The sequence below is a fragment of the Camelus bactrianus genome, chromosome 14 (genome assembly GCF_048773025.1).
Source record: "Camelus bactrianus isolate YW-2024 breed Bactrian camel chromosome 14, ASM4877302v1, whole genome shotgun sequence".
NCBI lineage: Eukaryota > Metazoa > Chordata > Mammalia > Artiodactyla > Camelidae > Camelus > Camelus bactrianus.
Genome location: NC_133552.1, coordinates 13,454,818 through 13,467,292, shown reverse-complemented (window position 1 = coordinate 13,467,292; position 12,475 = coordinate 13,454,818). Strand labels below are relative to the sequence as shown.

General features: G+C 48.4%; 1 protein-coding gene across 5 annotated transcripts in view; it reads right to left on the bottom strand.

Moving 5' to 3' along the window:
• DHRS12 (dehydrogenase/reductase 12) overlaps positions 1 to 12,475 on the bottom strand; it is a 36,308-nt gene that overhangs the window by 10,495 nt on the left and 13,338 nt on the right. For all 5 annotated transcript variants that reach the window (XM_074378114.1, XM_074378116.1, XM_074378115.1 and 2 more), the window contains one exon: positions 390 to 451. In XM_074378114.1, the coding sequence (XP_074234215.1) occupies positions 390 to 451 (62 nt within the window). The remainder of the gene's footprint in view (positions 1 to 389; positions 452 to 12,475) is intronic.

Here is a 12,475-nt window from a genome sequence, read left to right as displayed (position 1 = left end):
GCCTGAGAGAGCAGGGGGAGGCAGGATTTACAGCCGGCTTCCAGGAAGTATCTGCTGCCAGGACGAGCATTCTGGAATCCCAGGTCAGGCCTCACAAGCTCCCCAAGTCCGGACATCCTTGGGACGAAGCCCCAGGCTGACCCTCACCTTGTCTGGGTCTCTCCCCACTGCTTGGGCTCCTCCCAAGACCCACCTGGACACTGTCTGGGCTGGCGCACCGCTCGGGCTCAGCTTATTAAACAGCAGGATGAGTGCACAGAGTTTGGCTCTCCCTGTGGATGTGGACAGCATGGCCCCCTCAGGACAGCTGGGGCAGCCAATGTAGGACCACTGATTGCCCATCAGGAACAAAGTCGTTTACTTAAAAAACATCCCCAAAGTCCACTCACCACTCTGGAGTCGTGTTCTTTCTCCAGCACAGGGATCAGGGCAGTCGTGAGGACATACACACCTGGGGGGAGACAGAGCATTCCATGAGGGGGCGTGGGGCTGTGGGGTGCCGCGGGAATCCTCTTCTCCAGTGGCTTGCTCACCTGCATCCCGGGGACAAGTGGCAAACTGCCACCTGTGCCGCAGGCTTCCTCCTCTAGGAGGTTGCTAACCCGAACGCTGAAACCAGCCCTGGGTGGCTGTCACTCACTATTGTCCCTTCCCCAGCCTCCTCGGGGTTTTCTTTCCCCAGAATGGGAACGAAGATGCCTTAGAAACCCAGGAACTGAGACGACAAGCAGTCCACACCAGAGGAGGGAAAAAAGCAAACTGCACAACAGTCTGTGAGCCCACTTTGCAGAGAAAAATGTGTATTTATACACATATGTTCATGACATCATCTGTGCATGGAAAAATATGAATAGGAAATATGAAATGTATCAACACTACTAATGGCCCCAGGGTGGGATTAAGTCAAATGTTTGCTTCCTTTGCTGGGCATTTCTGTACGGTTTGAATTGGAATATTTTTACAATGAGCATATAATTTTATGATTATTTCTGCAATCATTAAAAAATACATATGTAACATTGCTAAGGAAATGAGTAAAACACTGTTAAAGTATAGTTGACATGGAAAGAGTCACAGTATATGGAAGGAGAATTACAAAACAAAGGAGAAACAGAATTCCATTTTTGTGAGGAAAGATGTCAAAATGAAGGAAAAGTGTCTGCAAGGATTTCCTGATGCACTAAAATGTTAAAAATGCTTATCTCTGAGTGGTGGGTTATTATGTCTATGTTCTTATGTTTCTATCCGTTTTTTGTTTTTTTTCAAACGATGGACACATAGTACCTTGTGTTGGGGAAGGAGCTTAAATGAAAGTCCTGGGCTCTTTCTGGGGCCACTCCTTAGAGTTTCTGGCTGACCAACTCTGCCCACAGCTTCGAGCCCGGCCCTGCACCCCAGCTCACAGGGGCACCTGGCATCAGGAGAGGGCAGTGGAGGCACGAGGAGCCTGGGTTGAGTCCTGGCTGGTACCTACCAGCGGTGTGACCATGGGCAGGCTGACATAGCATTTAGCCTTGGTTTCTTTACTTGTGACAACAGTTGGCCAGCCCATCTCCTAGGACCAGAGGGTTTGTGGTGAAATAAAAAAGCACGTGTGGACTGGAAAGCTCTCTGTGCACGCTGGTTGTTGCCATTTTATTTCTTTACTATTATTATTATTTGTGATTCTGAGTTGTGACTTTCGTCCCATGCAGCATTCTTAGTTGTCCACATCCCAGTATATCATCGGAGAGGCCTGCCTCGTTAGCATTCGTGGACGTTTGAAGTCTGGGGAGCACTGGGTCTCAGACAGCTGTTCACCCCCGTGCAGTGGCCTTGAACCCTTTCTTTGCAATCTCTGCTGGTGTCTTTCTCTGTGATTTAATTTGCGAGAAGTAGAAAGGACCTCTGCCAAAAGCTATCAGCCCTATCAGCCTGCAGTGACGGATTGTCATAAACGACTCCTTTGCGTAAAGGAGCTGAAAGCTGGAAGCGGGTTCCACACAGCAGGCCTGCGCCCCCTCCTCTGAGAGGCCTTGCTGCTTCCCTCCCGGAGGCCCGGGCTGGGCCGAGGGCCCGACTTGCTCACATCCTGTCCTCTCCAGGATGGATGCGAGCTGGGGAAGCCCCTCTGCACCTCTCTCCCTACCCAGGAAATGGTTGTGTGTTTTGTTCTCTGCTTCTTCCCTGCAAGAGTATACTTGGATCAGTTTAGATGCGAACAGAATCACCTGCAGGAAGATGGTGCCATCATTCCCACCAAATGCTTGCCTCTGGGCACAGCCAGGTGGGTAGGTGCTTATTAAAAACTCCTGGAGAAAACAGCAGTTTTTAGCAACAGGGCTTCCAAGAGCCTTTCCTATCAAAAAAAGCCACCTTCCTCATTCCAAGTCCACAAAATGGGCCCTTCCAACTCTGCTCCCTGGTCCCCCCACCCCCAAAGGAGCAGATCTGAGCCATCATGCACGTCTGTACGCCTTTTGCCTCCCAGGCCTCCAGCTTTATCGTTTCAAAGCACATATGTCACTTTTCACACGCAGCAAGCATTTCTCCTCCCTGAGAAGGCGATGAAACCACTCTCTTTCTGGCCACAAGCGATTTATAATCCTCCAGCCTCCCAGCCTGCTTTCCAAGCCCCTCCCCCGTGTACCTTCGGCATCTTTTCAGGCCAGCAAAGAGAAACCCAAGAATAATAAGCTAAAATAATGACAAAAATATATATGTAATGTGTATGTGTATATTTATATTCTTTTTAATTAAAAAAATTGGAATTAAGAGAACCCCAAAGAGGTTCAGTGACTTATCCAAGTTCCCAGCAAGTCCACACAGAGTGGAAAACAGATGGCAAATCTCCCTTTTCTTGAGTCATTAAACCACAGAGTCCCAACGGACTCCAGTGCCAAGGGAGTAGGAATGAATCCCATTGTCTGCAAGTCACTGTTCCCTTAGGATGAACTTGGCACCAGGAGCTCCTTGCCCAGCGTATAGATCCCACCACAAGCCTGCTGTCAACACAGGCCCCAGTGCCACTCTCCTGCCCCGGAGCCCTTCAACACTCCAGGCTCCCAGCCAAATTAAGCAGAAGACTCCTTGGCCTGGTGTAGCTGACTTCTTCTGGAGATGTGCCCCGTCCTCTCCCCTTAGGGGTGGGCCCTGCATCCTGTTTATAACAATAACATATAACTGAGTCATGACCTTGGGCCAGTGCTGTGTTGGTCCCATGTGGCCTCAACCTCACGGGCAGAGCAGACTGAGTTGGGGTGACACCTGACCCAAGCTGTTGCCAGTCGAACTCCCACTCCCCCCGCCAAGACTGTGGACACGGGCCCCTTGACTCACTGGCCGCCGTATTTGGCATATGTGTTTGGAAAAGTAGCCAGAGCCTGCCTGCCGAGGCGGAGAGGGCTGTGATGGGAGTCTGTGGACAAGCCCCAGAGAAACAGGAAAAGTTCACCCCAGTTCCTCACACTCTCCTGGCCTGTCCCTGCTGTTCCCAAAGCCCAGCTGTGCCTCTGCCACCGAGTTCCATGAGGGCTGCCCTTATCTCCTCCCAATAAATCAATTTTATTAAGTTGACTTGAGGGGGTTCCTGGAACTTGTAACCAGACAATCCCTAAGACACTGGGCTTCTCTTAGTTAGAGAGTTCCCCAGTCCTTCTGTGCTAATCAGCTAATAAGAATGTCCCTGGAAAGGTACAGGCAGGGCACTGCTGCAAATGACTAGTGGGTGCTTTCAGTCATTCATATCTTAGTGTGAACCACTTCAGTAAATCCCATTCCTCCAAGATTGACTAGCTAAGATCAGGGACATCTGGAGGATTCAGAGCCTTGATGCAAGAGGAAAAAAAAAAAAAAGGAAGATATTTCAGAGTTCAGGCTCCCGGCGGAGGGCAAGCCTGGGTGTAGGGAAGACACCTTTAGCCACTGGATAATGTGCCCAAGGTGACTCCTGCTCCCAGTAATAGGGAAAATAATTCATTATCATTCTGAATCATTAGTATTTTTAATTCACTCAATGCCTTCCTTCCAAGGAACTCATTATGTCGATGGAGGTTGGTTCGTTATGAGAAAGCGATTTGGGAGTGGAATTTATGTTGGACATAGTCTTCTAAATATGGCAACAAGGACCTTTATTACGTGGGTACATGACTTGCAGCAAATCTCTCTCTATAAGCTAATTAGGAAGGGACGTTAAACTGTGTCAATCCGGGTGATGCTGAAGGAGAGACATGGAGTACTCTTAAAAGTGGTCCTGAAACCACGTTTCTGTCCAAATATTAAATTCACGGTGCTCCTGAAATCATACCATTTCTTAGCTATGGTATATTTTAATAGCATTAAAACTAATTATTATTTGATGAGAAAAATATACTGCAATGTTTACATAGCATAGGAAAACTGACTGGAGTTTCTATTAAGACACCTTCAAAGTCAGCTTGAATTAAAGCCACCTTGGTTACCAGCCAGCGGGTACATGCTCTCACCGATTGTACTGTCTGCCTGGAGGAAATAATTGTCCCTCTGCCCCTGGGAAGTTACTGGTGTAGATTTTAAAGGAGCAGACAGCTGCCCTGAGGTACACATTTGGCACTTATCCATTTGTGCCCTAACACAAACACCCCATAGCGAGCCCAGGGGACCTTCACACAGACTTTACAAATTATGTAAAGACCGTTTCAAAGATCATATTACCTGGGGAAGCCAGCAGCACAGAGTCCCAGAGAAAATGAGGCATTAAGAGGCATTCAAGTCCTCAGCTTCTCAGTTTGGGACTAGAGTCCCAAACTTGGCACCAGGAGCTCCTTGCCCAGTGCATAGATCCCACCTCAAGCCTGCTGCCATTCAAGTCCTCAGCTTCTCGGTTTGGGATTAGACAGTGGTGAGGGTGACAGATCTTTCCCTTTGCCCCCAAGCTCAACTCACCCCCCACCCCAGCCCCTTATCCAGTTCCACTCATTCACAAGGACTTTAAATGCCAGGCCCGGTGCTGAGTACTAGGGACACTGTGAGGGCCCCCTGCCCTCATGGAGTCCACCAGGCATTAAACAGGTGACTGTGAACTTAACCTGCCTGCACAGCTCAGGCAAGTGCTGAGGTGAACAGTGCACGCACACTGCTGTGAGCACAGGGGGCGGGCGGGGGTGCTGTCGGGCCGCGTCAGCACCGAGGTGACACCTGAGCTAAGACTGAGCGGCGAGGCAGGAAGCAGCTGGCGGAGTGTGGGGAGAGGGTCGGGGATGGGAAGGAGGGCGTCCGGGCGTGGACCACAGCCTGTGTGAAGAGCCCTGGGGTGGAGGGCTCGCTCAAAAGCGGCTGAAGCCGGGAGAGCGGGTGGCAGGGGCTTTCTCAGCGTGGGAAGGGACATCTGTGAGCACCAGTGGTCAGGGGCCGCCTGTGAGGACAGGGGAGCGCCTTGGTCACCAGCCTGGGCTCCAGGTCACACACACAGGTGAAAATGCCGTGGCTTCCTCGTCCTCCCCAGGCCATCCGAGGTCTGTGCCTCGGTATGACGACACCTGGGACACAGTGAAAGAGCCTGCTTTACAGCGAGGACAGCCCGAGCGTGGGCTCATTAAAAGCACGAAGGTGCTTAATTGGGATTTTGTTTTTAAAATTCCCCAAATGAGTGCCTGATCGAACAGCTGTGAGTAGCACACCTTTAAAAAACACCCCAAGAATCCCAGCCAGATAATCAGACGAGGTTCTGGGCCCACAGGCCAGGAAGAGACCGGGCACCTCACTGAATTCCTGGCCGGAAGGCAGGAGGGGCGGGCCCTGCGGCCCGGAGAGCTCGGCCTGCCCCGGGCGCTGCAGCCGCTCGGACCCCAGCCCCCCAGCCCGGGGTGGCCCAGGGGCTCAGCTCTGGAAGGTTTTGGTGCCTCATCCAAAGCAGCCTCAACGGCCAGCAGAAAACCAAAAGCCAATGGGCAGTGACCTCTGACCCTGGGGTTTATTCATTCTCTCCTTAGAGGGCTGGGCAGAGCTCCGCAGTGCAGTTTTAGACCAAGAGCCTCACCCAGGGCTCCAAAGTCCTTCTGGAGGTTGAGGGGGGCTCCTACTTGTGGCTTCAGGAGCTCCAGACCCCACCAGTCTCCCCCGGTGCCTGAAATCTGCCCTCCTCACCCCCAGTCTATAATCCTCGGAGTGAAAATGTCTTAAGAATGAGAGGAGCAAAGAGCTGGGGCTGCCCGGGAAGACAGTACAACGTATGTGAATAATCAGGACAAGTGGACGTGACCTAGCAAGGAACAGGTCAGCGGGACAGACTAGAGCTCGGGAAAAGCAGCAACTTAATGAGAACTTGGTGTATAATAAACACGGCATCACAACACAAAAGAAAATAAAGTTAATGCAATAAGAAAGCAGAGCTGCGACTCTGCTTATTAAAAAAAAATAGAAGAGAGAAAGAAATAGGAAAGGGTCCTTATCTACCTAATACCAAAATAACTTCCAATGGAGGAAAAGCTAAATAAGAGAAAATGTTATAAGAAAATGGGGGAAGAAACAACCATTTAGAGTAACTAGGATTTTTTTTTTAACCGTAAAAATGAGTAAATCGGTCTTAGTAATAAATACACAGCCTGACAACATAAAAAATTTAAACTTTTTGATGTCAAACCAAAACAGAACTAAAGAGCAATTTGCTAAACTGGGTGGTGGTGGGGCTGGGGGGAGGCACATGCAATAAATGTGCCAAAGAAGGCTTGTAACTCAGCAATTTGAAAGATGATGATCACAAGAGAAAAACTGGGGAAGAACATGAATAGGCAACTCACAAAAGAAATACAAATGGCCAAAAAAGCACCACCACCACCAAGAAAAGAGGCCATGTGTCATCTGTCAGTTTGGGGAAGATCCTTCTTTTGGGAATGATGGGACCAGAGTTTGTTGGGATGAGGAGAGAGAACGGTGCTGCTGGGAATATAAATTGCTACAATTTTTCTGGAGGGCAATTTGGTTCATGTATATCAAATGTCTTTAAAATGCTCACACGGTGTCTGTAATTTCACCCCTGCTAGGAATCCATCCTAAGGCAATAACCAGATGTACACAAAAATGTACATACAAAAGTGTTCATCCTGGAGTCATTTTCAATAGTGAGAAGTCGGCAACCAGCTAAATATCCCATAACAGGGGATTAACATAATAAATTATTGAACATACAACAGAATATATTTTACATAGAAGTAACATTTTAAGGGATATTTAATGACATGAGAAAAAATTTATAATATAATGTTAAATGGAAAAACATAGGACTCAGAATGGAATATACAGTGTGTCTTCTACTGGGAGTAGGGGACATGCATAGAAAAAGGCTGGAGAAAACAGACCAAAAATAATAATAGTGATTATATCTTAATGCTGGATTATAGAAGAGTTTTGGTTTCTCTTGTATATTGTTATTTCCTTGTTTTCTAAATGAATACGTATTTTTTTTTATGATTAGAAAAAAGTGATCTTGAATGAATACCTCCTCCCTGCCCCGCCCCCCAGCCATAAGACTGCACCTGCTGAAGTGAGCTCAGGTCCCTTGATTGACTGAACTGTGAGTTGGGACCCAGAAAGGAGTGTGGCCTCAAGGAATGCAAGAAAGGAGACACATGATTGGAGGGAAGGCAGAGAGGAGGCGTGGAGAAGGGAGCTGGGAATGGTCCAGGATGTGGGACGCTGCTGAAGCCGTGCTGGTTTTGCTGGGGCCCTAATGACACCCAGCGTCCGTTAGTTCAGTTGTTTGAAGGGGTCAGAGGAGCTTGAGCGCTGCAGGCCGACTCCAAAACCGGAGGAGGACACCTAAGGAGACCTCTGGAGTAGCTGGAAGGCAGGCAGCCCTCTCTCCCTCCATTTCAGTGGCTTCTTGGGGGAGAGGTGGTGCAGAGAAACTTCTAGTACAATGATGGAGGTGAGGAACAGTGGGAAGACCAATGAGACACTGGGGCTGGCTGTTCATCTTTTCTTTTGTGACCACTGCCTGCTTCCCAATCTTACCCAGAAACAGATGGGCTCACAGAAATCATGAAATCTGGCTGCGGTCAAGGGTTCCTCACGGGGCCACCTTCCCTCACCCCCAGGAGCTCTCCTGGACTGAAAGGTTGCCGTCCCTCCTTCCACAGCCTTGCACACTCCATTGTCCCTGAAATAGTGAGAGGTACTTGCCTCAGCCTCTCAGAAGCTGCCTCTGCATTTACTCCTCACCAACTGGTACTTCTGAGCACCTGCTGTGACCAGGCCTGAGCAGGGGGACCTGTGCTCCGAGCTGAAGAGAACGCAGTGCCCCTTTCAGGAGCGCACTGATTACTGAGGGACGGCAGGCCCCCGAAACATCAGAATAAATAATCAGCTTCTTACCAAGAAACAGACTCGGTGTGCTTGAGAGCCACGATGCTTTCCTTTCTCTTTGCCTTTTCTTATATATATATATTTTTACACACAGTAAAATTCTGTGTGTGTGTGTGTGTATACAACTCTATGATTTTCTGCAAATGCACTGGGTTGGGTAACTCTATGCATTAGACTGTGTGTGATTCAGAACCGTTCCATCACCCCAAATGTTCCCTCACAGTCACCTACCTATTCCCTTTGTGGTCACATCTCCACCCACCCCTAACCCCAGCAACCCGGATCTGTTCTCAGTCCCTACAGGTTTGCCTTTTCCAGAACATCATATAAACAGAATCATTCAGTGCATCCTTTTGAGTCTGGCTTGACTTTTGCCAATGCATTTAAGCTTTATCCGTGTTGCTGCAAACATCAATATTTTGTTCCTTTTTATTGCTGGATAGCATCTCTCATGGAAGCACAACAGTTTATTCGCCAGTTGAAGGACATCTGAGTTGCTTCCAGTTGGGGGTGATTATGAATAATAAAAAATAAAGCAGCTACAAACATTCGTGTGTATGTTTTTGTGTGAACACATTATTTCTCTTGGTAAATAACTTATAACTCTTTCTTTAATCCTCACCTCTAGCCTATACAAGTAGCATCATCCCCATTTTACAGAATGGGAACGTGAGGCCTGGCGGTGGGGTAAGCAATTTGCACAGTCATGTAGCTGCAGGAACTGGATGATCCACCCAGTGAGTCAGCTCACAACGGACTGAGCTCCTGGTAAGGGTCAGGCAGTGCCTGCCCTCAGCAATTCATACCCTGTGCACAAAACCAGCCTATAGACAGGTGACTTCTATGGTGCTCAAGACAGGGTCACAGAGGGAGCCCAGAGGAGGAGCACTGGCCACGCTCCAGGCTGGGGACACTCCCAGCCAAGTCACGGAGGAAAGTGAAAGTTAACCAGGAAAGGGGCATCCAGGCAGAGGAGCCACAGGGACAAAAGCATGGGGGCATCTTCCAAAAATAATGGGCTGACAGGCAGAGGATCCATTCTGGGAAATAACAGGAAATATATTTGGACAGGGGGTGGGGGTCACACTAACAAATAACTTCAATTCCAGGCTAAAGGATGTGGATGTTATACCGTATTGGCTGACGTTTCGACAGTACTTACTATTTTCCAGGTACTGTGTCTCTCTGGGAATCTTGAAGGTCCGGGGACTAGAAGGACGTTTTAGGACCCAGAAGGTACATGGGTAACGCTCAGGGTGAGGACAGTGGACAAATAATACTTGGTATGGAACACATTCAGTGTCTAAGGACATACTCCATCTAGGAAGTACTGTTCTCTGCTTTCCTCTGAGCGCTCGTACCCCAGCTGCCTTCACAGACGAGAAGAGAACCTACCATAACAAGTACTGAAACTCTTTATGTGTCTAACTCCCCCACTGGACCAGGAGTCCCTGTGATTTCTGAGTCCTCATCACTGACCACAGTGTCCAGCATATAGTGGGCACGCTATCAATGATTACTGAACAAATAAGGTATTTTGTTCATTAAATATCTTGGGTTAATTAATAGTTACCACATCAAACTCAGATGACCCATTTCCAAAAAACAAGAGTGTAATAAAATAGACCCTTGTGGTAGATTATCATTTGACAATATTCACCCCTCTTCTCCACTTTCGTTGAAGAAGCATGCTTCCCTGACTCTTGATTTTGGGGCTCTGTGAAATGACCTGCACTCTTCAGTTGGACATCAGCAGATGTGAAGCAAGCAGGGGCTTGCAATGTGCTTGCACACTTGGGCTTCTGCTATTGCCACTAGAACCTACTCTGGCCAGCCTAATGGTCCAAACAAATTTGAAACATAATCCAGACCCAGCTTGCTGCTTAGATAACCCCGCTGAGCTCAGCTGAGATTAGCTCACCCAGCAGACCTGCATAAAAGTCAGCAAGAAACATGTGCTTCTTACTGTATGCCTCTGACACTTGGGAGTTGTTTGTTACATAGCAAGAGCTGACAGATACAACCCTATACCAAAAGTCACCAACTATAATTTTGTGATCCTTTGATTAGGAAGGTGAGTCACAGACTCTGGTTTCATACTGCTTCTGACCCTCAGTTTCCTCGTCTGTGAAATCTGTAAAGTTGTTATGAGGATTGAATGAGATAATCCAAGAAAAACACTTAGTGCAGCCTCTGGCACATGGAAAGTGCTCAGCATGTGCTATTATTATTACTACTAAGTGTTACTAATAGTAGTAATAATAATGTTATTATTAAGGTGTTTCTGGACCCTAGGTCCCTGCCATAAACAGCAGTTACCATTGGGTGTGGAGCTATGCCAGTGAGTAGAAAGCTCCAAATACCAGCATGTCAAGAACAGAACAGGTACTATATACTGATGTAGGTATGTCCTTCCAAAAGGCCCTAAACCGAACTTCCCCCTCTTCTGCCAAAGAGCTAAGGCACCACTGCCTGTTTATTACAGTCAATGAACTGATGACACAGCTGTCCTGGAGGAGGTGGAATCAGCATCCTCGTCGGGTGTCCTGCGGGGGAGAGGGGCTAAGACGTGGGTGAGAGTTTTAATCGGCTAACGCTCAGGCTGTGGCCGGCTGCCAGCAGAGCACTTAGCACATCTCCCTTCCCCTCCCATCTGTCTTCACTCCTCACAGACTCTTGATGCCACTGAATGCTAACAGGCAAAATGTGCATGATTTGAGAAGACCCAAAACACGGAGGCGAGAACAGCAACCAAACAGAACCTGTCTCATGAGATCACTTCACCTCCACACTTCGTCTACCCACAAACCTACCCCGGGCAGCTCATTTTTGTTCCCCAGGAGAGTCAACTATGAAAACCTCTCCATGCCCCACCCACCCCTAAGAAATATTAAGAATGATTTCCAAACTTAATCTAAATCATATCCTGTGATATTGTCACAAAGAGCCGTGTGCAGCTGTGGGCTCTGACAGTATCTCACCTGTAACTAATGTTCCACCTTCCAAACCCTTAGGAGCTGGGATAAATTCTGCAAATACTAGTGTTTTCCCACCCTCAGAGTATCAGGAATCTAGTGATGTCTGGCTGGGGATTGCAAGTATTTCTAGAGGCCTGACTGAATCTTAGAAAATAGAAAACAACCTAACCCGTGTTACATAATTGGGCCAGGAAAACATGTTTCATATTAGAGAGGCAGCCAGCAATTTCCTAGGATTCAGACAGAGGTCTGAGCTGTTCACTTGGCTCTGGACCTGCTTAAGAATGACAACCTCTGAACCTCTCTGTATCTCCTTATCTGCGGAGCAGACAAACATTAAGCTGCCCTCTCTGTCACTGACATGCCTCTGTGTATATTGGACTATGTCTTCCCCTCTGGAGAGGATGAATAAATATTAAGCATGAGACTTACTGTGCTTCTTAGAGAGCTTGGGAAGATCAATAAAATGTTTCTAACACAAATAGGAAATGAAAATGAAAAGATATCAAGGTCCTCAGAAGCAGACCGGATCCATACAAAAGTACATTACCAGCCGTATAATCAAAAAGGCAGTCCCCTTAGAGTCTATCAGATCTGTCCACGGTCAGTGCTGATTCCCAGGCGGCCTTGGGAGCAGGGTCCCCGGCCCCAGCCCATGGTCCCCCTGGCCTGGCTGGATACTGCCCTTCCGGCCTCTCTCAGCATTCATTTCCCGATGATGCAGTGATGAGTTAGAGGGAGGAGATGCTGCAGGCTGGTAGGACTCGTCCTGGTTGTGAACCTGGGCTGTGGAGGCACAGACTTGGTTCAAATTCTGCCTCCTCCACTTGACCTTGGGCACATTATACAACCTCTCTCGGTCCTAGGTTTTCCATCGGAAACGCATAGGCAGGAATCCCTCCATCAGAAGGTGGTCATGAGTGTTCGATGACCAGCATATGTACAACACCTACGAGTGCCCAGCACGCAGCAAACACCCAGCAGAGTTTTGCTGGATGGCGGATGGGTGGTGGGAAAACAGCAGAGCTGGCTTCATCCTGTGCAGTCCCACAGGGCCCTGCACTTTTTGAATACAGGCCCCGCCTCCCCATTTTTGTTTGGTACTGGGCCCTGCCGATCACGAAGTGGGTCCCGGAGAGCAGCTACCTGGGAGGCCAGCTGTGGTCCCCTAGGAGTCT